Source organism: Tachypleus tridentatus, chromosome 8, assembly GCF_004210375.1.
Source record: "Tachypleus tridentatus isolate NWPU-2018 chromosome 8, ASM421037v1, whole genome shotgun sequence".
NCBI classification, from domain to species: domain Eukaryota; kingdom Metazoa; phylum Arthropoda; class Merostomata; order Xiphosura; family Limulidae; genus Tachypleus; species Tachypleus tridentatus.
The window spans coordinates 52,309,775-52,336,089 of NC_134832.1; the positions used below are offsets into that span (position 1 = coordinate 52,309,775).

Sequence of the window (26,315 nt, forward strand, 5' to 3'; positions counted from 1 at the left end):
AATCTTGTGTTTATATATTTATATACAGCAGATACAAGGTTGAAATTACCAATTTTTTTTTTTGTCTTATCCGTTTTTTGTAGGTGTCGGTTTTCGTGTCGGGGCCGACACGACAGTGAAGTACCTAGTTTTACAGATGCACTATGCTCATCTTCTCCCATGTCAGTATTTTCATATTTTATCAGTTATTTTACACTAAATCGTAGTGATTGCTTAAACTTTTATATTTGAAACTGGAATATTTTTGTTGTGTTTCTGTAGACAGTTTTATCACTGTGTAAAGAATGAGATCTGATTCATTATTTCAAATATGGTTTAACTTAGAATTAAAATGTTTCTTATTTTACAGCTGGAATTAAAGACTCAAGTGGAATTATTCTCCACCTAACTAAATCTCAGTAAGTAGAACACTGTGATATAAACTTAAGATACTGCGGATAATTTTAAAAATTATCAACCAGATATTCAGCCATTTTATAACAAACTTGAACTACAATATTAAATCTTACAATCTCTATTGTGTGTGTGTGTATTTATATATAGTTGTACATTGTATAAGGTATTGTTTTGATAGCAGTTTGTTATAATATGTCGGATAACACATTGTGCAAGAATTGTAATGTGATTCTTATTTGCTAATATATTTAATATATATGCAAAAACTATTCATTTAGATTGAGAAAATATTTTACGGAGAAGAGTGAACAATGGATGGTGTTAGATGTTTGAATATATGTTAATTTTATTTACTGCCCTCTACATTCCGACACTCAGTTACACAACCCCCTTCAATCATGCGGTCAGCTTCCGATCAGTTACCTCTTTCTTTGTGAACCTGACTTCGACCGAAGAAGGTTGAAACGTTATTTGCTCCTCTATGTAAAATATTTTCTCAACCCAAACGAACCATTTTTGCATATATATTTCTCTACAAGTGGGTTTTCTCAACATCACTGATTAATATATTTAATGTCTGATTTTCAGACAGAAATATATTGGTGGGATTCATGTTTTGTATTCACAGCATGCAGTGATTCCTCCTTATCAGCCAAGTAAGTACAGACATTTTAAACATATGGTACATCATATTCATAAAGCTTCAAATGTAATTCTTTTTTTGTGCTGTCTTATTCTTTCTGTTAGTATTTTGTACAGTGAAATTTGCATGTTTTTAAAAATTTTCTTCAGAATGAATGAATGACTATCTCTTCTAGCTAAATAACGATTTTTTTTTCCTAATGACTCGTTCTTCTCTTATTCAATAAGTTACTAAAAACAAGTCTTTTTCACTACACTATTTTATTTAGATATTTTTAACAATCGTAATTTTCAGAGCAATATCTTTTTAACATTTTAAAATCTGTACTTGGTTATAACAGTTACTTTATTTTTAAATTTTTTCATCATTTAAAGTATGTGATTTAATCATCTTATTTTTACATTAGGGCACAACAAATAGAAGTTCTCAACTAAATTTGACATATTTATGTAATATAAGAAATATTAGTATTTGAAATACCATGACTTCTCTTGAGATACTGTAAATATTGCTAGAAACAAAGGCTGTTTGCTTCCATTAAATACTCTGTTTTAAAATCATTTTAAATATGTTATAGAATGTATTTTGTTTTTTATTTCTATCAGTAGATACTTGAAATATATAATTAAAATAATGTTTTTCTTTTCATTTAGGTTTAGAATAAACACAAATTCAAAATTATGCATTCTTTTATCACCATATTGTGTAATATTAGGATTCTATATTAACCTTTTATTAACTCTCAACATGAAGCCAATCTATAGTATATGACCAAGCACATGACTTCTTTGTACTAGTTTAGTTTTTTAAACTTAATACTTCCAACTTTCAACATAGTGTGTATATCTTCACAAAATTTGGCAATATTTGACTTAATATTATAAGTCTTTAACATACAAAAGAGTTGCATTTTTTAGTGTTTTTAATAAAATAAAGATTTGTCCATGAATATATTGAGTATTTGTTTTCAATAGTCCATGTGCAAAGTCATTTTCGTGTTTAAAATTAAAAATACTTTTCCTTATCTTAAAACATCTCAAACTTCCTTTGTGTAATCCTTAAGACCTAAATATTTTTCAAATATATATATATGTTTATATGTTACATTCTCTAACCTAACTCAAAACAGGAATGGTAAATCTGACCGACCTCGTAACCACCAAACAAAAATCAAAATAAATCTGAATTACTCCTTTTTTTCTTTTTATAATGATTTCATATTGTAATATGAAACCACATTTGTTTATCATAATTAGTTCTGAGTTCTTAACAGTAGAGATCTACTTTTAATTAAATTTGATTGTTTTATTGCCCTTTGAACTGTGATTAACAACTATTCATGCACTTATAAGTTGTAAACTACTCGGGGGAATGAGTAGCTCACATTACACTATTGAATTACCTAACCCACAAACTACTACAGCTAGTTCAACCAGCTCTTATGCATGCTTCATGAAACATTTTTATTATTATTATTATTATTATTATTTATTTTACCTAATCTAATCTCAGCTGACCTAAAATATCCTTATTTTTACATTCAAGTTACTTTTATACAAAGACCAAACATGAAAAATAAAACTTATCCAAAATTCTTTTTTGCTCTCGGTTGCCAAAGAGAATAAACCTTAATTTTCTTACACTACTCGGTGTTGCAATTAATAATTTTTATTTAATTAAATAATGCTCCAAACAATACATACTAATAACAAAGTGGAAAAAGTCCCTTACCTCTCGAACATTTTCTGTCTTTCTAACTCTGCAACAACAGTCATTACAAGCTCATTGAAACTATTTCTTAACATTTTAGATATGTTTTATAAAATTTTTATCCATTTCACTGACTTCATTGGCTGCAGGTCTTTTAAATTCTTTTCAAGTTTCATTTTTTACCTGATTTTTTCAGTTTTTAACCTTATTTTTTATATTATGGTCCTTTACTTTTGACATTTTTACCAGTTGTTTGGTTCAGATAGTCTTGTTGCTTTGTGTCAAAAAATGCCAAATCAACCAACCAATCTACTCTTTATGCCTAAGCATCTTCTACGTACTTGTGAAAATATTCGGTATTTATTTTAAACCTGCAAACTTCTAAGTAACTGTTTTTCCTCTAATGTGAACTAGGACTAATTTGTATATTTTGTATTTTTTAAATCACTTGTTAAATTAGTGGACATGATAAAATAGAAATGTAATACTGTTAAATTATAGACATTGTGTTTATTCATTAATTTGATATTTCATCTTTATATTCTTAAAAGTAATTTTAATAAGTTAAAATTGAAATCTATAGCTATCAAAAATTTGATAAACTCAAGGGATTATCATTTCATCTGCTAGTTGTATTAAATGTTTGTAAACTCCAAATTTAAGTTACTTTTTTCTTTAGTATGTATGTGTTTTTCTTTTTTTCCAGAATTTCATGTAGATGTGAATTGCAAGTTTCAAAGTAATCTGGTTATTCATCCGTTTGCTTTCCGAGTTCATGGACATAATCTAGCTTTGGTGATCAGTGGATACGTGTATGATTCACAAGCGCAAACATGGACATTATTAGGGAAAGGAGATCCACAGCAGCCTCAGGTAATATTGTATGTCATATTAACTTGTGGTTGAGATGATCTCTACAATAATAAGTATCAGAACTACTTTTGAAATAACATTAAAAAACAAATAATATTTAATATTTTTCAAAGTAATTCCCCCACACTTTTAATATTTATGAAAATAACAACAACAAATAGGTTTAATTCTTCTATGTTATACGTGTTATGTATTAATATAATAATTTGTTTGTCATTATAATTTTTCGGTAATTTCCTATATGATACCTCACATTCACTCACAACCTAGCTTTTTCTCAACTAGCACTGCCCTCTGTTGGGGTAAATTTTCAATGCACACCACTAGTTTTCCACCTCCTACTTTTGCATATCCACAGGTAAATAATCATGCAGTAGCTCTCCATCAATAAGAGCACAACAGAGCCCTCTTCACATCTGCACTTGTCAATCATTTCTTGATTGGCAGTGGTACTGTACAAATATGTTGCTGCTTAGAGTTTTCAACATTTTCCATTATACCACTGACTTTTTTTTGTTTTACTTTTTTACATAAATTTTCATGTTTTGGTATTGCTTAGTGTTTTTTTTTTTTAATTTTTTTTATGAGTCTTTTTGATATTGTATTCTAAATCCTACTCTGTGGCAAGCAGTGCCTGACCTTATGTACTTTTTTTTTTAACCAAATTATTTATCTTTTGACTTTATTGTCATCTATGACTAAACAGTTATATCACATCTTTGGGCTGTTCACACTGTAAAGAAGATGTGTTTTCATAGCATTGCTAGTAGTTCTTTCCAGTGGTTTTTTTCTTAATACATATGTTTGTCCTGGACCACACACTCATGGACTAACATGAGTAAAGTAGACAGATTGCTGCACATTTTTGTTGCTCTGTGGCCTTGAGTTTCTTCCTACCACAAACCTAATGTACAGTTGCAGATGCCACCTGATTTTGGTTGATTGACTATTTATTTTGTAGCTGTTCTTTTCAAAATAGGGTATCATAGTTACCTGTTGCTCTATCTCCAATGATGCTGCTCTCTGGACTCTCCAACTGGAGTGGTGAACCATGGAGACTTTTCCTCCTGAGACATGAATCATACCACTCACTTGAGAATAGGGTGCAAGCATATATCACTTCTGATCACAGACCTGATGCACAATTTCAGATATTGCCAGGTTTAAGCTGTGGTACTACACCATATTTCTGTCTATATACCTGATTGACTGTTTTTCCTACTGTAGTATTCCTCCTTCCTACCATTCTCCACATGTGCATTCACAGTGGTTTTGGTTGGAAATGGCCCATTCAGAATTAGTGTAATGTGTAGCTGGCTTGATGCCATTCCTACAACAGACCTGATATACAATTTTAGATGCATCCAGGTTTTGGTTGAATCACTCTGTTATGTCACAAATATATATATTTGCAGTTTGCCCCTCAATCTGAGATGTTCACCCCCCTACCATACTCCAGATGTAGATTTCCGATATGTATAATGTAGGTTGGAGATGGTCCAGGTAAGTAAGTCCTTGCATGCGTGCTGGCCAACATCCTTCCTCTTACTGTGGACTAAGTTATAAATGCTCACTGTTACCAGATTTTGGACTGGAAATTTAGCCCTGGTTTCAAGTCCCTCTTCCTACCATCTTCTAGATGTTGGTTCCTAGTGGATATAATGTTGATTATAGCTGGAAGCAACATGATTTCCTGCTTTTGTATGGCAAGATATCATTCTCCTACTGGAGACTGGATGTACTATACCCATTGCTGTTAGGTTCTGGACTGACAACATCTTCTCAGAGCTTTCCATCTTCATACCATCTGCTGGATGTTGGTTCCCAGGGCACTTAATGCTGGTAGTGTTGGAAATGCAGGAAAGTGGTCATTGGTTTTGGTGTGGAAGCTCATCTTTCCCACTACTTCCTGTTTCCAGGTGAAGAGGAAGGTGATCCTCTTCCTGTCAAGGATCTGATATACCATTCCAGGTACCACATGGTATTGTATGAGGTCAAACTACCACTACGAACTATTGTGCCCTAGTCACTCAACACTCAAAACCTATACATTACTTATTCATATTTTTAGATTCCTTCATGTTTTTCCTGCCTTTTACGTTCAGCAAAGAGTATACCTGAATCAAAGGTGACGTGGTCTCTTGCTGTAGTGTAATGTTTTTTCTTTTGGTTCCATAACTCATGGTAGCTTTTTGAGCACTTCTTAATGGTGGATAAATTATTTTTTTTTACTTCTACTAGTTCAGAGTGGGATTTTAGATGTTTTGTGAGAGGAAGTAAGATTTGTATCGGAAGTTATCACATTTCCTGTCCAGGCTCTCCACTTCTGGTGATGTTTGATGTAGATCTTCTGACCAAACCTGAAGTGATTAATCAGCAAAGATATGGAAAAGATAATGGTTGTGACAGGAGTGGTGTCATAATGCCTCATGTTTATTTACATGTGAATATACAGAAGCAAGAGGTTTAAAGCTAATGATGTGCATTGAAAATTTGTACCAATAGAAGGCATTGCTAGTTTAGGAAAACTATTTTGTGAGAAAAGCATCCATCAGAAATTAATTTTCAGTGTAGAAAAATGCTGATGTATGTGCTTGGTAAATTTCTATATAATCCCTGATCATCTTTTAAAAGTAAAAACCATAATGTAGTTTCTTTGAATATTAGTTCTGCACAATTAATTAATTTGTAATGGTAAGAATGCCTTTTGTTCTTACAACAGTGCTTCCATAATGTTCTTACTTAAACAATATTAAATATGCAAAGTCAGAGATCACTGTTACATGTGATTAAATCTATTTTTGTATTTTGTTTTGTGAATTTGAGACCATTGTTTATACATGTATTACAATGTCTTTTTGTGCCTTGTAGAACAATTTCTGCTTCTCTACATGTGAGGCTCGGCACAGACAAGTGGGTTGAGGGGTCCAACTTCTAATCTGAGGGTTGCGAGTTCGAATCCCCGTCGCACCAAACATGCTTGCTCTTTCAATCGTGGGGGCATTATAATGTGGCAGTCAATCCCACTATTCATTGGTAAAAGAGTAGTCCAAAAGTTGGTGGTGGGTGGTGATGACTAGTTGCCTTCCCTCTAGTCTTACACTGCTAAATTAGGGATGGCTAACACAGATAGCCCTTGAGTAGCTTTGCACGAAATTCAGAAAAACAAAAAACAAACAATTCTCTACATGTACATATAAAAGTTTATTTTTGTTGAGAAAGTGTAGTATTGTTTACCATTGTATTGCTGTAAACTTTTAGAAACCATGTTGGTTATTTTGCCTTTGGTGCATAAGATTTGTACTTTTTTCAAGATCTTCACTGCTTTCTAATATATTTCAATAGATTTTTAATAATTCCTAGTTGATAGAAGCAGCATATATTATGTGCTGTTTATTTATGCTGTTATGCCAGGAAAATAAACTATAGATGCTGTAGTTTAAAATATGTTTCAAATTTAAAATTATTTAAAGCACATACTTTGTTTAGTATTGATAGTTTTTGTGCGGAGAGGAAATCTGTTTTGTCTGTTTGTTGACCTTTAATAAAATTATGTATTAATCAGTAGATTATGTGTACCATAAATTATGTTTTTATATCAACATTTTTCTTCATCTGCATTTTAATTTATGATTTCAGTCATTTTATGTAACCACAACCAATCACCTCTTAACTGTCAAACCTGGTGATATTCTGGTAAGTATAAAGTTTATCATCATATTTCTTTCTGCTTGTCAAACTCTTGCTTTTGATATGAGAAAAATTCTAATAACTGAAGTCAGTCTTACTGTTTTTACTTCTGAATAGCTAAGCATTCCTAGACTGTAGAAGGTTTGTGATCTAGGATAGGGAGTGGCTCAGATTCTGGCATGCTAGATTGTTAAACAGAGAGTTGATGGTTTGTTTCTAATTCCCACAAAACACAAAATTGCATGAGCCATGAGTGCATTATAATAGTAACAGTCAAATCCTGCTGTTAGAGTATCCAAAAAGCTGGTGGTGAGTGCTGTTGTCTGTGTTAAGTAGTTTCATAGTTTGCATTCTCTCTGTGTCGAATTCATTGTCTGAAATGTTTCCAAAAGTAGACAGAAACAGGCATGCTCCATGTGTAATTATTGAACACCACAACACGCTGACAAAAAAAAATTCTTTTAAAAGACTTCCTGGTACAGCATGGCCAGGTGGTTAAGGCACTCGACTCGTAATTTAAGGATCATGAGTCTGAATCCCCATCACACCAAACACGTTCACTCTTCCAGCTGTGGGGGCATTATAATGTGATGGTCAATTCTACTATTCGTTGGTAAAAGTGTAACCCAAGTGTTGGTGGTGGGTGATGAGGACTAGCTGCCTTACTTCTAGTTTTACACTGCTAAATTAGGAATGACTGGCACAGATAGCATTGAAGTAGCTTTGCATGAAATTCAAAACAAACTAATGATTTTTCTATGATCTATCACTTCAAAATTATGGATGGCTGGCAAAGATAACCCTTATAGTAGCTGTGCACGAATAACCGAAGCAAACGCACGTTTGTATTGGATGTTGTCAGTAAGCAAGGTTTTATTTGTGCTCATTGTTTGTAGACACCTGTTGATGAAAGTGTACTCTTACATTTTAACTGTGTTCAGTTAAATTTTAAAACCAATACTGTTTTTATTGAATAGTTAGGGCTTACCTAGAGCAAAATGTAAGTAAAACCCAATTTAAAATGGTTTCAGTTTTGAAAATAGATTACAGGTTTAGAAGTTACATAATTATTTTTGGCGGAATGAAAATCCAGGATATTTCAATAGAACTAAGATATTCATAAGTGTCAAGACGAGATGTTAGGAGAACTCTGAACTCTTAAAAAAAAAATAATTTGAAGCTTACTACAAAATGTTTCTATTGTTTCATGATGTTTGTTAATGTAACCACTTGTATGCTTAACAGTTCTATCGCATTTTTCTTTGAGACTTGCTGTTCTTGTATCATGTTGTGACTTGCTTGTTACATTCATTCATTAGTGCTAGCTGCATCACTCTGTTTATTTGTAATTGTTGTGTTTGCTCAACTTTTTCTTACTTAATATTTCAGTAATAGAATAACACATTTGTTATGGTCGAGTAAAATTGCAGATTGTGTATTTTGTTTTGTAATTTTTAGTTTCGCTTTTAACGTGATCTTAAAAGATTTAACAACCACTTATTGATAACAGTTTGTACTCATTTAGTATGAGCAGAGTTAAATTGTGCTTCTGAGTTTTATTATCACACTATAGTTTAACGTCTGCTAAGACCAGTTTCTTGAAGCTTCAAGTTCCTTAGATGGGACAGAAAATTATTTGAATCGATTTGTAGGTGCTTAGCCATTTAAGCATCCTTAGTTTATCCTGAATTAACAATGTAAAACATGATTTTCAAGTAATAGTTTTTTAGTATTTATTTAGTAACATGTTAAATAAAAAATATCCATTAAGTAAAGCTTGAATCTAGTTATTATCAGTTTGTCTGTACAAAATTGTAACATTTGTGTATATTTAGGCAGCAAGGTGTACCTATAATTCAACTGGTGTGACTAAGAATGTGTATATAGGGTAAGTATGTCACCCTGGTGTGATTATTTGTTCTAATCTCTCATTTTTTTTGTTTATTATAAGAACACCTATGAGATACAAGCTGTGCTATATTGTTATTATGTGTAAATCTGATTCAACTAAGTTGGAAATAGAAAACGTCAGTGTGAAGGTTGTGCATATGCTTGCGCTAATCACGCTGGGTAAGAAAGATGAAGACATAAAAACTCCAACACATAAATTTAGATTTTTCTAAAAACTTTGTTCTTCATTCCAAGTACACAGACAGTTACTGCTATAAAATAAATGTAGTTTTATGGTTGAGTGTATGTACAAGTAGAATTTTAATGAGCTGTCACATTGAAATCTGGTATTCTTAATGATTTTATAGGCCTAATTCAAGTGACGAAATGTGCAACTTCTACATCATGTACTACACCAAAATTACTAATGGACAATCATATGGTAAATGTGTTGATGTAGAAATCCCTGAACTTAACCAGAACTTACCTGAAGGAAATGACATCCAGCTTCACATGGAACAGAATATCCTGAGATCTGATCCTGAAACCTTCTATCCCTCTATAAGTTCATCAGACTATTTTCATGTAGATAAAAAAGACCAGGTGGTTAGTCCAAGTGACCATAGCACTCCTATAGAGGAGGCTGTTATCAGTAAGTCATGAATTATTATTTTTATAAATATACTTTGCACTTATGGACCTGTGAATAATGCAAAAGGCCCATGAAGCTGACATGTTTTTTTTGTTTTGTGTTTTAACTTCTTTTGTAATTTTACTGAGTAACTCTGTATTACATTCATTAGCTCTGTTAAAAATATTTAGTATTTAATATTGACAGTGAAATTTAATACTTTGTTATAATTATTCCATTCATGTGCTCTTATCATCTGTTACCCTCACTGGTTGGGTTTATCAACTTTTTTGCCTTGCATATTCAGACTTATCCAGTATTTCTTCTCATCAGTTTTGTCACCTCACCGTGTCTTTGGCTGCTTGCTTTCACTGTCCACTGGAGAAGATCGTTGAAGCTGGAATGTATACTACTCTCTGTATCTTTATCTCTTATCTGCACAATCTGACTGTATCTTCCTCATGCAGATACTGTCTCCCTACTGTGGCATTTCTACACACTTCTATTCTTCCTTGACTGGGGAAATTGTTGTCACTTCATTTATGGTTTCTTTTGTAGAGAACCCACTTTTTTTTTCCTTTTCAGTTATAATAGGGTTCCATTCTGTGGTGGGTGTTGCCTGGCCAGGTAGTTTTGCTTCAAGCCCATCCTGCACTATTTACTGATTGTGTTATAATGCTAAACCATAAAAAATAGGGTCTTCTGCAAGACCACTGGTGGCATACCTTGTAAGAGTATAGAAGTGTGTTTCTAGATATCAACAAGTTTCACTCCGTCATAGAGTGTCACTAAGACCTTATGAAAGTGATTTATGTCCATCTTTGCTACCTCTTTGATTGAACAAAGAGGGTTTGTTCTGCTTTACAAAATAGGGGTTTACAAACACCCATTGCACTTTTTTTGATGTAATATTCCTCTGGATTCTCTACTGTGTTCACTTTCCCTCTTTTTGTCTTTCAGTGGAGCAAGGGAGTCCTTATCAGTCCCAGTCAGTGAGGTAGTGGACCATGGAGGCTTCCTCTTGAGTGAGTTGCTTAATCTTAATTTAACATATATGTATACTCATGATTTTCCACTCACTGAAAAGAGAACAAAACTTGTTTCCTTCCTTCCATTTCTCTGGAAACCAGTCAGTGTAAGATCTTTCTCATAATACTGGGTTTTGGATGGCACCACTCTATTCCTTTTGATTAGGTGCAGTAGAGGTCCCACTCTTTGTTAATTATAGTTTCAGGAGATTCTTTTCCTACTTCTCCAGTTTAGTTTGAGGGACTCTGCCTCATGATGCTGGCAGCAAGACATACATACATCATTTCTATATTTGAGTAAATTTTCTCCATCATCCTCATAATTCCAGATGCAGGATGTTTTTATCATGCATTTATGATTGAATAACTTATGATATCAGCTTGTAATACCTGTTACAGATATTTCTCTATTGTTATGGTGGAGTTGAGTTGAGGCAGTGTTATGATCCCACGATGCAGTTAGGTTGTACTTCTTGTGACTACACAGGTTTGGGGAGTTTGGTTTTGTTCATATGCTAACTTCTTCCTAATTGTGGTTAGTTGACCTATGACACTCTTTACTTATGGTTGAAGTTGCTGACTATATGTAACATGGTCCGTATGCTATAGCCACTATGTTTGTTACTTTCCATCTGTTCTTATCTTTCTAAATCCTTAGCTCCGTAATGGTGATAAGTTATGGTATGTCATCTGTCTGCTTGAGTTTGGGTTTATACAAAGTTCATTCATTTTATATTTTACTATGGATTACACCTCTGCAAATAAATTGCACTTGTGCACACACTTTTTTCTGCCAGTATCACATTTATTTTCCTGCTTCAAACGTGAAGAACATATCTGTTCCAGATGTATTGCAGGTACCCCACGTGTGCTTCAGTTTCATCTTGGAGCACGTCTGTTCATTATGAGTGGTTGCTTTCTGCTCGGTTTTGGTTGCTCATGCCAGTTCCTCTACCTTTGCAGTTTGGAATTCTCGCATCATGTGAGAATAGGTAACACCTTATCTAAAATTAACATTTTCTCACCGTAAAAACATATTTCCAGTGGGTACTTAACACTTGCACGCTACCCTCTGCCAGTATCCTTTGTGTAGAGCTGGCCAATTCTCAAAGTGAGGATTGAACTGGAATAACAGAGGGAACTAACTGCACCAACATATAGCCGGCACAATATTATTGGTGGAGAGTTCTCGGATGCTAAATACGTGTTCAATAGTGGCATGAAATTGGTGGTGCAATAAGTCTGAAATTCTGTTCAGCAGTGCTTAGAGGGTAGAAAAAGATCAAGATAGCTTTCTGTAAGAAGAGGTTAAGTACCTTCTGGAAATACAGTGTAAAAAAAAATGTTAACTCTAGTAATTTTATTGTTTTAATTTACTAAATATTAATAAATAATAAATACACTTAATGTGTATTTATAAAACTGAAATTTAGTTATCTTGCCTGTAAATTTGTACTAGCTAATTAAGTTTAAATGTTCAAACATGTCGAGTGTAAGAATTTCTTTAAGTTCTGTATTTTAAAAGTTGCTATTATACAAAATACACATTTCTGTGTGGTGTGATAGTATTTTGAATGTACGTAACTTTGCTGAAGCACAATAGTTGTTGTTGTTTTTTATCACCTCTATTTATTTATCTTTCTCGCTGGCTCACGGATAGTAAAGAATATTAAGTTACCTGTGCATAATTCTCGACATAGTTTTTAAATAGCATATCATAACCTTTTAGTTTAAAGGTTGAGGAATTACTTTTTTGCATAACACACTTTAAAAAGTACTTGAAATTGGTGTTCACCACATATTTATTTTAATGGATGTAATGGTAATTTATAACAAAATAATTAGCTACAGTGAATAATTTCATTTTTTCTACAGCCTGTGATAACAAAAGTTATCTTAAGGTTGGTGAGGTCAATACTATTGTTTGCTTAACGCTGTTACTGGCATGTGTGTGAGAGAAAGAGAGAGACAGTATCTTCAGATATTTTTAAGGTATAATAATTTATGAGAAAACTAATAAAGTATTTAACCTAATATTTACTAAGAAGTAAGTACAAACTTACTGAATTTGTACATTGTAATAATCAAGGAAAGGGATTTTTAACTACATTTCAATGAGTCATCAATGCCACATTTAGTGAAATACAAAGATCATATTTTTCTGATCATGATGTCATTATTAGTAGATGTTATCTGAAAGTCTGGTGAAAATTATTAGTACTCTTTTTTTTTTATTATTTTACTTTATCAATAGATAATTTAAATTAATCGTGGATCGTAATATTTGTTATGTTACAACTTGGATCAAGACAGTACTATTACTCAAAAGTTCATATCACTGCTGTCGTGGTATTTAAAGGATATACAATAACATTGGATAATCAGTGGTCCTTTTTAAAAATAGATCTTAAAATTTGTTTTAAGAAAGGCAGAAAATAAAAACATCTAGTGATTCAAATCACTAAATTTGAGTGAAGAAATGACACTTTATATTCCTTGCTGTTAAACAGTGTTATCAGAATGTTGGAAGGAAACAAAATAGGGAGAAATGCTTCAAACGATCTCCAGATGTAGTAATTTAATAATAGTTTTCTTTCAGAATTTGTTATACTCAAAAATTGAAATTTTATTTGCCCCTTTTTAAAAGAATATATATAATTTTAACTTTCTATTGGGTAAAAGGTGCTTTGTAAATTCATTTAACAAACTTTAAAATTTTGTTGAATAGTCAACATGCTTTTATTGGAAGAATGTTTTGCATTACCTATCTTTTAATATTATTTAAAGAGGTTACTATTTATGTAAGCAAAGGTTCAGGTATGTGTTTGGTGTATCTGGATATTCAAAAAGTATCACACAAAAGATTTGTTAAACAATCTATCTCTGTAGATGTGGGGGGTATGTTGGCTTATTGGATATAAAAGTGGCTAGTTGGAAAAAGGAAAATGGTTACATAAGGAGTTTAGTTAAAGTGGATTAACGTGATGAGCGGGGTACCTCAGGGCTCAGCTTTAGGACCTTTGCTTTGTTTACTTGCAGAAAAGAATAAATGATGAACAGATTATTTATTTTTACTTATGACAAAGTTTTGGATGTTGGTGGGTGGATATGAGGAGGATGGTTACTGCTTTATAAAAGGATTTGGATTATTTGGGAAGTTGGACAGATAAATGGCAGATAACTCTTAATTATAATAAATGCAGGTAAGTCATCACAATGTAAGTTATGGGCAAAATGGAAATAAACTTAACAGGGTTATGGAGAAAAAAAAAAGAGATCTTTATATTCTGATTCATCAGTCTCTTCAGCCACCCAAACAATTTGTTGTTGCTAGTGGTAGGCCAAATAGGATTTTAAGTTGTGTCTACAGAAATATTAAATACAATTTCATCAAGTACTGTGTTCAGTGCTGGACTCCTTACTTTAGAAATGACATTGAAATGTTAAAGTTCAGAAGGGTTATTAGGGTAAATCTAGGATGTAAAGGATAAGTGAAGATTTCTGAACTTGTTTTCTCTTGGAAAAAGAAGAGTTTCATAGGATTTGTTTAAGATTGTAAAGAAAGGTGAGAGTGTTGATGTATCTCTTTTTTTTACACTTGTTAGAGAGAATGTTAGGACTAGAAAACACAACCATTAATTTTAATGGGAGGGCTTTACTTCAGCTAAGACAGCTGAATGGATTGCCTTCAGATTTGGTACATCCCAATAATTGTAAGTGACTTTAAGGGAAAGCTCTTAAATATAAGAATGATAAGAACCAGGTTTTAGTGGCTAAATGTGCCAAAGGACCCTTGTTGTTTCTTGTTAATAAAACCACTAATTAAAGTTAAATGTGTAGACATGTCAACCCAATGTGCACAGACTTGATCCATGGGGCTAACTTCATAATGGAGAGGAATATTAACTGTAAATCTGAAGTCACGGGGTGTACTTACGTGAAACATGACAAGCTTATGGTAAATAAAATCTGCAAGTCTGTTGAAAACAAAGTGCATGAGCTACAGGAGTATTTGTACTTAAGTTGGGTATGTGGATTGACAATTTCAGTCTGACACAAACTCTGACAAGTCAATGCATGCAAAGAACAAAGGTTTTTTGGGTTTTTTTCATGACCTCTAAAACCTCAAAAGTTAACATTTACGATTTTCTTAAGTATTTCTATCTGTAGTATCTGGTATTTACTGTACCACAAAGAATTATTAAATCAGCAATATAGAGTAAAATGAACAGTTGTTAACTCTAACACTGATTATGCAGACAAGGTTAAATGGCACTGTAAAAAAGCATGACCTGTTACCTTTAACCTTCACACTTTTGCAGAGAGTTAGTTACTCAGCTGAATTCAGGACACGTCATAGGTAAAACTGTGTCAGCTTATGCAAGTCCTTTATAACAGTTGTTTCTAAGTGTTTCATACCACTTTTTAATTTTTTTTTTTAAATTACAAATCCAGGCCTAATTAAAAAGATCGAAAAACCTACTAACAAAAATTAATATTTTTAACACTCACCCATCAATGCAAATGATGTGATTGTTTTGTCTGGTATGATTGGAAAATGTGTGGTACCATTTTTGTCAATTTGAAGAAAGGAAAATACTAGTGAGTCAGTGCAGGTAGAGGGTGAGTCCAGAAGTGAGGATAGTACTGTGTATATGTAAGTTGGAATCTCGGATAGGGCTTATTACAAATTTTATCATTTTTATATTGTTTCATGTACCACTGATATTAGTTTCACATACCACAGTTTTATTTGCTCTATAGCTTATAACAGTTCTCTGAATAATACAGTTTATTTTTTATATATATTCAAGCCCTCATTTTGTAAATTACAATTTTTGTTTACTAGGATATGAAGTCAGTAACAACTGGCCAGCAACTAAATTAGAGTTTGGCCAAATCTCAGCTGTTGCTGTTGATAACAAAGGAAGAGTTGTGGTCTTTCACAGAGGTTCTCATATTTGGAATTCACTGTAAGTTTACTTTTAGTGTAAACCTAAACTAGTAGGTCTGACATTGTTCAACAAAATACCTGTTAACATCAAGTTTGTTTGCAGTAATTGATAGAAGTAAATGTTAGGCCCAGTAGTATTTCTGTAAAATCGCTCTAAGATGTACCCCCTAATTTGTCTTTATTTCTTTATTTTACATATTTTATGACAGAAAGAAGAACTATAAAAATACTTGTACAAAATAAAATTATAAATGTGTATTTGAAAAACTTTCTTTAGGGTTTTTTGTGAAAGTGTTTTTGTCATATTGGAAAAAGCGAAGAAAGGAACAAGTTGATATGAGAGTGACCAGTAGAACAAGTTGACCAATAGAACAATGGAAGGGGAGAGGATATTAAGAAAAGTGTATAAAAGATGGACATAAAGTGGACATGAAAAAATTAGGGAAAAATGTAGCTTTGATATATATGATAAAGTAGGAAGGAATGGATGAAACCCAAGTAATTGGGACAAGTGCTAATAATTACAGACAATATAGGAACTATCATATAAAACTAGTCTTAACCACATATTGATGGTAAATAAAACTAAAAACTTAAGGCACAGTATTATAGAAATGCTGAATTGGGGTTTAATTAATTAAATGAGGGGAATATAATTTAAGGTTTATGTAGTTTCCACAAAATAATTCATTATTTCCAATATGTTAATTTCTCGTATATCAATTTATAGCAGTTCAGCCTCTTGTGTTACCTTTTGTTTTTCTCAATTGTTAATCTCGAAATGCAAATACAGATCTAACATTCTAAAACCATCCTGTCTGATTTTAACTATGGTATAAAAATGAACTATTTCGTGTGATAGTAATTGACTTTTCGTATTGCAGGTTTGAATAAAAGTTTCTTTTTATGTTTACATTCTTTCTTTAGATTATTTAACAAAAGTGAGACTGAAGTTAAATCAATTTTTTTATTATTATTATACATAATTGAAATTATTATATAAAGATGCAATACCATACCAGTTTTATCTAAATCACAGACGTTAGTACAAATATATGACCTTGTTGGAGATCTTTTATGAATGGAAAACAAAACAATGTTTTTGTTCTTTTATTTATACTTGTGTGTTTAAGTTTTTTATATTTCACACTATCTATAGGTACTGTGAATGAAATTGCAACACCTTTAATAAGAGAGAATTCTTTAAGTAAACAACTTGGACACCTGCATATTGTCACGTATTTGAATTTTATCAATATTCAGTAACAAAATTATCATTTAGATACAAGTAATAACCTTATAGGTTACTTTATTGGTGGTTGAAAATGACTTGCAAACTTCACCTTAATAAGAGGCCTAAATGGTATTTATTTGAAGAGGAGAAACTGCAGTCCTCAGCAGAGGGTATGGCCAATCAAATAATACATTAGGCCTTCACATCACAGATTCTTACCATTTTACCTTGAGTAAAAAAAGAAAATTTGATGACGTATTTGAATAATCATTAAATAATTTGCCTGATATATAAAAAATGGAATAATGATTTAGGTGTGTGTCATGACATTGTTCACGTGTAAATTATTTCAAGTTACTTTACTGACAGTTCAAAAGGACTTAATTTAAGTCATGAAATGAAACTGTTTCTAAGCCATTTGCAAAAATATAAAATATTTGTCAAGAAGTAAAACTGGATTCTTCTAAAATTCATTTCTGTTGGAATCTGAATGTAAATAGTTGCACACCTGATGACAGTTATCTGTACTACTAGAGTAGTAGAAAATTCCCAGTTATAGGTAGCCTTGTTTGATGTAAAGATTTTTTTTAAATTTTCAGAATAAAACTTTTATTACTCTGTTTCAGTGATTTTTTACATCTAAGACTCATTTTTTGAGTATAAGATTTGTCTGTACAAAGTATTTCTGTTAGAACTGAAATTTACCACTCTGAGTTTGATATATTTGTTGGTGTTTTAGTTAATATACTAAACATTCATTTCAATTTCTAAGAATGTATTGTTGGTGAAGTAATAATTGTCTAATCTAATAAATTACCTGAATTGTATCAAAATACTCTATTTCATCAAATGTGTGTGCCAACTATTGTATTACTTTACGACTAAAGTAGTTTAATGTACATTTAGGCCATGTCTGATAAGATATAAGAATAATAAACCTAATCCTTACACTTCTGATTGTCTAATATGTAAATACCACAGTCTGTGTGTACATTATCTACCTATATTCTATGTTATATGATATTTCATAAACTCCATCTATCAAAGTAAATAAAAACTACACAGTTACTGTACTTAGCTTCTGCACTTTTTTCAATGATTTTGTAGGACGTTTGATTTTACAAATCGTTATCAGTTGATAGACAGAGGTCCTATTGAGCAAGAAGCTGTAGTGATATTAAAAGGTGAAACGGGCAACGTGGAGCAGACATGGGGAAGTAACTTGTAAGTTCTTCTGTCTTATGACAGTTTTTTACATTTTCTTACTTTTAATTCATTAAGTGAACTGTTAGCTCAATATGGGAAAACAACATGTGCTATGCCTAATATAATATTTTGTTGTTTATATCATACATAAGAGTTTTCACATTATTTATTATTTTGGTTTTTCTTATATATTTATAATAAAGAATAGTTTGCATTGAGCTAAACATATGTATTCAGAATCACCAAAATTTCCAGAGAAAGCTGGCCAAACCTCATGGGGATATAACTGGGATTACAGCCGAAAATGCTGTAACAGTGAGGGTACCCTAGTGATGAAACAATGCATTTGGTCTTCATAAGTAGAAACATAAAAAATTATATAGTTAATCAATGCTACTGATTTCAAGGTGTTTTTTTTTTCCCAAGTACACACATTGCTCTAAGTGAAAGTTAGTAATTTATTCATAAAATGCACTTTGTATTAAAATATTTATGAATAGACACAATTTAGGCCCTTTTTTTGCATTTCATTAATCTGGTTTATGTATTTTTTTACTTCAAAATTATCCATGACTTTTAACTTTTTACTTAGTCATTTGGCTTGTTGGTATAATTGAACAATAACAGTAAGGATTCATGACCTTTAACCTGTTTCCACAAAAAAATGCTCAACGTTTTGGGATTGTAAGTATGCTATAAGAGTAATTTTTAAGTCTCGCTAATTGATCTGGTAGAAGTATCACAAACATTTGCAGTAGGTCTTGCATTTCTTCCAGAATGGCAGCTGTACTTAAGTAGTCCTTTCATATCTATGCACATAAGTTCAGAGAGAAAAATGTTTGTGAATGTTGTAGAAGCTTGAAATTGCACCATATTCTTCAACAAATGTGGTAAATATGTCATATACTAAAATTTAATATTATATTAACTGAAAAGTGGAGTCCATATTTAGTACTTTTTTTAATATATATCATAATCCTGCCAACAAGGGTTTTCCTATGGTCATAGGTCAAAGGCCATGTCATCACATTTGTAGGCTTACATCCAATATTTTAATGAACTACTATTCTATGAATATATATACACAAACAAGTTTAGTATCAAATTGTAGTTTATAATTAAACTTTTATTTTATCATACATTAGTTAAATTTAAGATGTAAAAGTAAATACTAAATATTGATTTCTGTGTTCCATCTGGTGTGTTGAATACAACATTGGTTCAATTTAGATGTTTTTGATGTTCGAATACAGAGTCTGTAATTTCTTAGATGCTCAAATTATCGATACTGACAAGTTAGATTGTGAGAAAAGAACCTCCTTTGTTTTCTGTCTTCTGAAATATTAATACTGAATCAGTCAAGGTGGTTCCATTCACCTGTTACATTTTTTTAAAATACTTGGTTATTTCACACGCTTCTCCAAATGATATGTGTAACCAATCAAAAGCTCTGAATATCCTACTAGTGGTTTTCTCAGTCTATCTAAAGTATTTTATGGGAAACTTTTTTTACAATAAGGTAAGATATTAGTCAGATTGAAAAATACGATTTTATTTACACCAAACTACAGTTTAGTTACTAAACTCTATAAATTACAATGGATTTCTGTGTTATTGATATAGTAATTTATGACATTCTGGTGTTTCAAATTGCATGTGTAAAACCAAAAAAAATTGTTTTACATCCTTGATATGCAAAATTTCTGTAAGCAACTTCTGTAATTTTAGTCAGGTGCAGCTGAAAGGTCAGTGTAATAATAATTATAAAAAATATATACAGACGTGGAAAGTTACAAGAGTTAAGCTATTTAGAATAAACATTTGTGTTTGTATTATAATTTGTGGTTATTCTAGAATGCAAAAAGCATAATTTATATCTATTTCCTCATTTTTTATGTGGTTACGAGGTCAGTCAAAGTGACCCAAACCCTTGCAGAAATAAAATAGTGAAAATAACAGAAAATATAAATTTTGTTTCTTTCTGAAAAACATTTGATAATTATCTGAAGCTTATAAAGATTTTGTGAGAGAAATTTTAAATTTTTCTGATGTACAAAAGTATTCTTAATCTTCAAATCAAAATTACTTTGCATGTTGGTTGGTCAACATGTGGAAATAAAAAGTGCACAAGAAAACATCACTTATAATATATTAAAACTTAATAAAAAAAACATCTGATATATACAAAATATTTTAATTTTGTCAAGATATGCTTACTGTATTAAAAGTTGTAGCATGAATACTTTAACAAGCAGAAACTGGTCACAAGCCAATAGGGAAAGAGTTTATCTGTGTAATAAGTCGTTGTTTCAGAAAGAAGTAACTTATTTGGAGCAGTTATTGTTTTGTCTGTTGTTATGTATTAAGCACATTTTCTAATTGAAAAAGTTTTAACATCTCAAATGTTTTCTAACTGTTTTGCTTTTCTTCACCTGAATGAAATAAAATGAAAATGAAGTCACAAAATATGTGTTAGAGTTGGCAAAAGTACTGACTGATCAACACAACAGTTGGTCCATTTATGGGATCTCATTAACTAAACTTAAAAGAAAAAAATCATAGCCAGCCTTTACTACTTAAATATATATCAAGCCTTCTCTTAATTAAACTCACTTAAATTTACTGTATCTATCACGTCTGAAGGTGTCCCCTTCAAAAGTCCAACCACCCTAGTTGATCTTTAGATTCTTTATTTTATAACTGTTAATTGTTCCAGAATTATATCTGTAATTCGAATTGTAATGACCGATAACTCACGTGTATTACCTTGCATTTGTTATGACAAGAAGTCATCTGACACTTATTTGCCTCACTCGTGAAATGATCCAAATTATTTTGTAAAGCAGCAGCACTCTCTATACAACCACAAAACCTTAATATCATTGGCAAATTCACGTATTCTATTGACCATTCCTACATGTATGTCATTGATATAAAGAGCAATAGTCCTAACATTGATCCTTGAGGTACCCCACTTCTGACTTTAATCCAGTTTGATTGGAGTCATTTTATAACAACTCTCTGCTTTCTTACACTAGCCTCTTTCCTTTTCAATGAGACAACTTAGCCTCATCTCTGTGTTCCCTCTGAGCTGAATGGTCACACAAAAACCAATTAACTGTTCTGGTGTTCTTCTGGTGGTTATCTTGTTATCAGTTTCTCCTGGTTTTTCTGTTGTATAGAATCACTGTTGCTGAAATGTTATACCAAAATCTCGTAACTTCTTGTTTCTCATGTTTTAATTGTTTTGTTTTTTTTACTGAATCTGTTGATAATCTCTTTATATTATTAATTTTTAACTTTAATTAATTTCTTTTACTTTATCACTGCTTCATGTTTTTACCACCATGATCAACTACATGGTGAGCAACAAAAAACATTTTCTGTTGCAATAACTGACTTTAATATTTAACTTCATTATTGTTGTGCAATCAACACATTTAACATTTGTTATTTTTAAACTGAAATTATCACCATGTTTAGTACATATTGTTTTTTAACCAAATGTCTTGTGTTGTTGTTTCTGTAATTTTCTTAAGTCATTTTCGTGTTCTTTCACCATTTTAACTGTGCTTGAATTGAACGTAATAGTTTAACCTTTTAGGCATTTTTCTACATAAAGGTTCTACATGCCACATGGGTTAACAGTAGATGCAAGTGGGTCATTTTGGCTGACTGATGTCGCCTTACACCAGGTAAAGAGCGTGTTCTCTGTTCTGCCAAAGCTATATAATTATAGTTCACTTTCCATTCATAGATACATGTTTTCTTTTAAAGTAAGGAAATATCCAACTATCAGTAATGTCTAATATTTTAAAATTTATAAGCAAATGTTTAAGAAATTAATATATAAAGGCTACTGTATGTTGTTGAGTATTGAAAAGGGTTAATTTCAAAGTGAGTGAGTTACTAAAATTAAGGTAATTTAAAGAAATTTTAGATGGTTTTAAATCTGGTATTTTGTTAAGGTTAGTAAAACGGTTGATACACATGTTTCTTTGTTTTCCATACATTCGTGCGAGGTAGTTTTTAGCTACGTTATTATTTCTTTGTTTTAAACATGGGCCTGGTATGGCCAGGTCATTAAGACACTCAATTTGTAATCCGAGGGTGGTGGTTTCAAATACCTGTCACACCAAACATGCTTGCCCTTTCAGCCATGGGGGTGTTATAATGTGACGGTCAGTCCCACTATTCATTGGTAAAAGAGTAGCCTAAGAGTTGGGTGGTGATGACTAGCTGCCTTCCCTCTAGTCTTATACTGCTAAATTAGGGGAGACTAGTGCAGATAGCTCTTGTGTAGCTTTGTGTGAAATTCAAACCAAACCAGACTTCTAACATGAACTAGAAAATGTGTAAAGGTTTAATTCATATGGCTCTTGGATTATTTTTATTATTATTACTGTGGACTTAAAAAAAAAAAATCGCTTGATAATCAGATAAAAGTTTAACAAAAAGTATTGCTATGCAAGTCCAGGGTTTGATTCCTATAGTGGGAACATCATATCTTGTGATGCAACTTTCTTTAACCCTTTTAGAAGCACACTTTTTTTCCAGCCGTATCATGCTCAAAATCATTATCAGATAATTCAATTTCAGAGTCAGAATCATTGTCAGCTTGCACATGTTCAGTTGTTTCTTCAAGTGTGAAAACAGTGGAGCATTTTAATTCCATTTTGGTCTGTTTTATTATAAAAATTAAATTTTTATCGCAGGTATTACTAGTGTTTCGAATACCAATGGTACACCATTGTGAATCAGTGGCTGAGATAAGGATCTGTGTAGATTAAGTTCTCTCTATCGATTTTATGTGCTTGTTTTGCATTTCTAGAGGGAAATTTAAACTGTGTTACGTGTTTACTGTACAGCAACAAGAGGAAGAGGTAGAATAAGTACTTTTGTACGTTGCTACATAAACATTTTGATCAAATTCAGTAAGTTCGGGATTAACTGTTTTTTGTAAGAAATGCTGCTGAATCTTTTTAAATCTACGATTCCATTTGTTTTCAGTACTTTTTACATGGAGACTAGACTTAATCTAGATATTCTGATAAATGTTTTCATGATTTTATCCAAGAATAATTCATAACTAAAAATATACCACATTTGTATTTTATTCTGTACAGCGAAAAACAGATCTCCCCTAATTGTGCCATTTCTACTCGTAGGTTTTAAAGTTCTCACCTGATGAGTTAGTCCAGCCTGTGCTTGTATTAGGAGAAAAGTTTATTCCTGGAAGTGATAATGGTCACTTCTGCAAACCAACCAGTGCTGTGGTCAGTTCGGATGGGGATATATTTGTTGCTGATGGGTAAATTACTTTTCTTTTTAAATAGTATCCCTTGTAAATTTGTTCTGTTTTGTTTTTTTTTATTGAAAATCATAATATTAACTTCTGTTGATTGTGTGTGATACATAGTGAAGGAAACAAACATAAGATGGATCATAAAAGATCATGTGTTTTCATTTCATTTTATTGTAACTTATTGTGTCAACTCTGTTATAATAGTTATTACTTGCATTTCTCCTAACAGAGAAAAAAGTTACTTTTTCAGAGGGCATTGTTCTTTTACATTGCTCAGACTCGCATGGTAATTATATACTTTTATATTAAGTAATAAAAACGGGTTGGTTTTGGTTTCCATTTTTTAGTTACTGGAGTAAGATTTATTGAACTTTATGATTTTAATAACCCTAAAACTTTCTAAATGTAATAATTAATATCTGAATAATATACGATTTGTTGTAACAACTACTTAATATCCATAAACTGCAGGTTATACTGAATGAAATGGTGAACATAGTCATTCAAAATAATCCACATGTGATGCCTTTTGAAGATACACATACAGTACTGTATTTTGTTTGAACATTTTTAATGGAATGTTTTTAATTAATTGAGAGGGTGAGGGAGATCATAATTTATCAGTAATAATTAACTGTTTGATTGTTGAGTGCATAAATGTGTCAGATTATTATTACTGGAACATCAATATTCAGTGAGAAAGGTGATTTTGGACTAAAAATGTTTAGATAGAATATGACATTTGTTATAAAAGCGTGTAACACAAATAGGCTGTATCCATGTTACCTTGAATATAACTCTATGATTTTGAGTAAGAACTTTGAATAATTTTTTGTATTTTTCTGAGGTCTACATTTCTAGGAGCTTTTCAAATGGGTGATTATTATTATTATTAAGTATATAAGTATGCTATCTAGTAAGTTGTTTGGTGATAATCCTGATTTAAGGCTGTTATGGAGTTCATTATTTTTCAAACTGTGGGACATCCTGCATCCTCGGGTGCCATCGTTACTTGACTATTTGAACGTGACATCCTCTCCTTTCTTCAATATATTGTTAATAAAATAGGAGTTTTCCTTCAGAAATATCTTTGACCTATGCACAGATAATAATCCTTAGAAATAAGAGAACACACATGGGGAATAATCTTTGTAGAGACGCAACTACTAAAAATAATTTAAGGAACCGTGACTTCATAAATGGTGTCTGTGTGGCATTTGACATAACCATATACTTCCATAGTTCATTATTAAAGATCTCCAGATACTGCCCATGTTAATCTAACTATTATTATGTATCAGTATGTGATATTTTGATCACATTAAAACATATTAATTTTAGTGTTTTGTACTTTGTTACTGGTTCATACTTTTGGTGTTTTGTTTTCCAGATACTGCAACAGTCGAATTGTAAGGTTTACTTCAAAAGGAAAATATATCAGCCAATGGGGAAGGCATACACCATTAGGTAACTAAATGTTGTATAAGTTAATTGTACCAGCCTAAAAATTATTTTTTTCTCTTGAACCAACTTAATGTAAATTTTTTTTTTTTTAGTAATACAGTTTAGTTTGTGCTTGTTAATACATTTATTATGTTTTACACCTGGGTTGAGCTTGACCTGAGGTTAATATTTGGGGATGTAGAGATAAATTGGTATGTTTTACCCATGGGCTGGGTTTGGCCTAATGGTGAGTATGCTTACTTAGATACAGAGATAAACTAGCATCTTATACCACTAGCTCTGTATGGCCTGTCAGTAGTATACTGGGAAATGGACATAAATGGGTATGTTTTACCCTGGACTGGGTTTTGCTTAATGGTTAATATGCCAGGATGAAGAGAGAAAAATGAAAATTTGGAGATGTGAATCCACTGTGCGTGCTCTGCAGCTACATTTACCATTGTACAAATTACAGTAAATCACATGATTTGGGTCAAATAGCTGGACAAAACCTTTGTGGCTGTGAATGCTGCTGGACAGCTGTCCTCCTTTTGGCCAGTAGTTCAAAGTTAGCATTGGCTATAGAGTAGAGAATATGTGATCCATTGTTCAGCTCACATGCACACAAGACATTTATGGAGTCAAAAAAACTGTATTGTTTTAAATTGATTTTTATAAATGTTTTTGATAACATCATGTTGAGAGTAATTTGTTGTGTAGTCCATGTTTTGCTTCTCAGTTTTTAATTTTACAATTTCTATTCTCTTATTATTCTTATTAGTTTCCATATATTTGAAAATATTTTACATATTTGTCGCAAGTTTTCTTTGTGTACCACATATGATCTACCTCTGATAAAAAATGTTGATAACATAAAATTTATATTTTTAACATTCAATAATTTTTAGTGTGCAAAAACTTTCTTGACGTACGTGTAGCACAATTTTCCTTAGATTATGTGCTTTCTTTTGTTTCAGGTAATGATTGAGCCGTTATTAATCTAACTTTCAAGATTATCATTTAATACTAACTGCTTATTAGAGCAAGCTGCCAAACCAGTGAGTGGCTCAACTGTAAGACTTAAAAACTTATAATGCTGACAACTGGTTTTCAATACTCATGAAGGGCACTGTACAGGTAGCCCGTTTAGTACTTTGTGCTCAACAGCAAAGAAACGGAGCAAGCTTTCTGGTTTAAGCAAAACTAAAAATTAACATGGTCACGAGTATAGCTAACTAAATATGTTCTTATTTGTATAGATTGGAACGTTTTGTTCCTTCAGCCGAGTATCGTAACTCTTAATGGTGTTTTG

The 26,315-nt window shown here is 31.8% G+C and overlaps 1 protein-coding gene across 6 annotated transcripts in view; it reads left to right on the plus strand.

Annotated features, from left to right (window-relative positions):
* The window catches only part of LOC143222402 (peptidyl-glycine alpha-amidating monooxygenase A-like), a 61,606-nt gene that overhangs the window by 29,345 nt on the left and 5,946 nt on the right, over positions 1–26,315 (plus strand). For all 6 annotated transcript variants that reach the window (XM_076448872.1, XM_076448875.1, XM_076448876.1 and 3 more), the window contains 12 exons: positions 84–161; positions 350–398; positions 985–1,052; positions 3,456–3,622; positions 7,262–7,318; positions 9,148–9,200; positions 9,571–9,854; positions 15,711–15,834; positions 18,157–18,273; positions 21,878–21,950; positions 23,424–23,566; positions 24,951–25,027. In XM_076448872.1, coding sequence (XP_076304987.1) covers positions 84–161; positions 350–398; positions 985–1,052; positions 3,456–3,622; positions 7,262–7,318; positions 9,148–9,200; positions 9,571–9,854; positions 15,711–15,834; positions 18,157–18,273; positions 21,878–21,950; positions 23,424–23,566; positions 24,951–25,027 — 1,290 coding nt within the window. The remainder of the gene's footprint in view (positions 1–83; positions 162–349; positions 399–984; positions 1,053–3,455; positions 3,623–7,261; positions 7,319–9,147; positions 9,201–9,570; positions 9,855–15,710; positions 15,835–18,156; positions 18,274–21,877; positions 21,951–23,423; positions 23,567–24,950; positions 25,028–26,315) is intronic.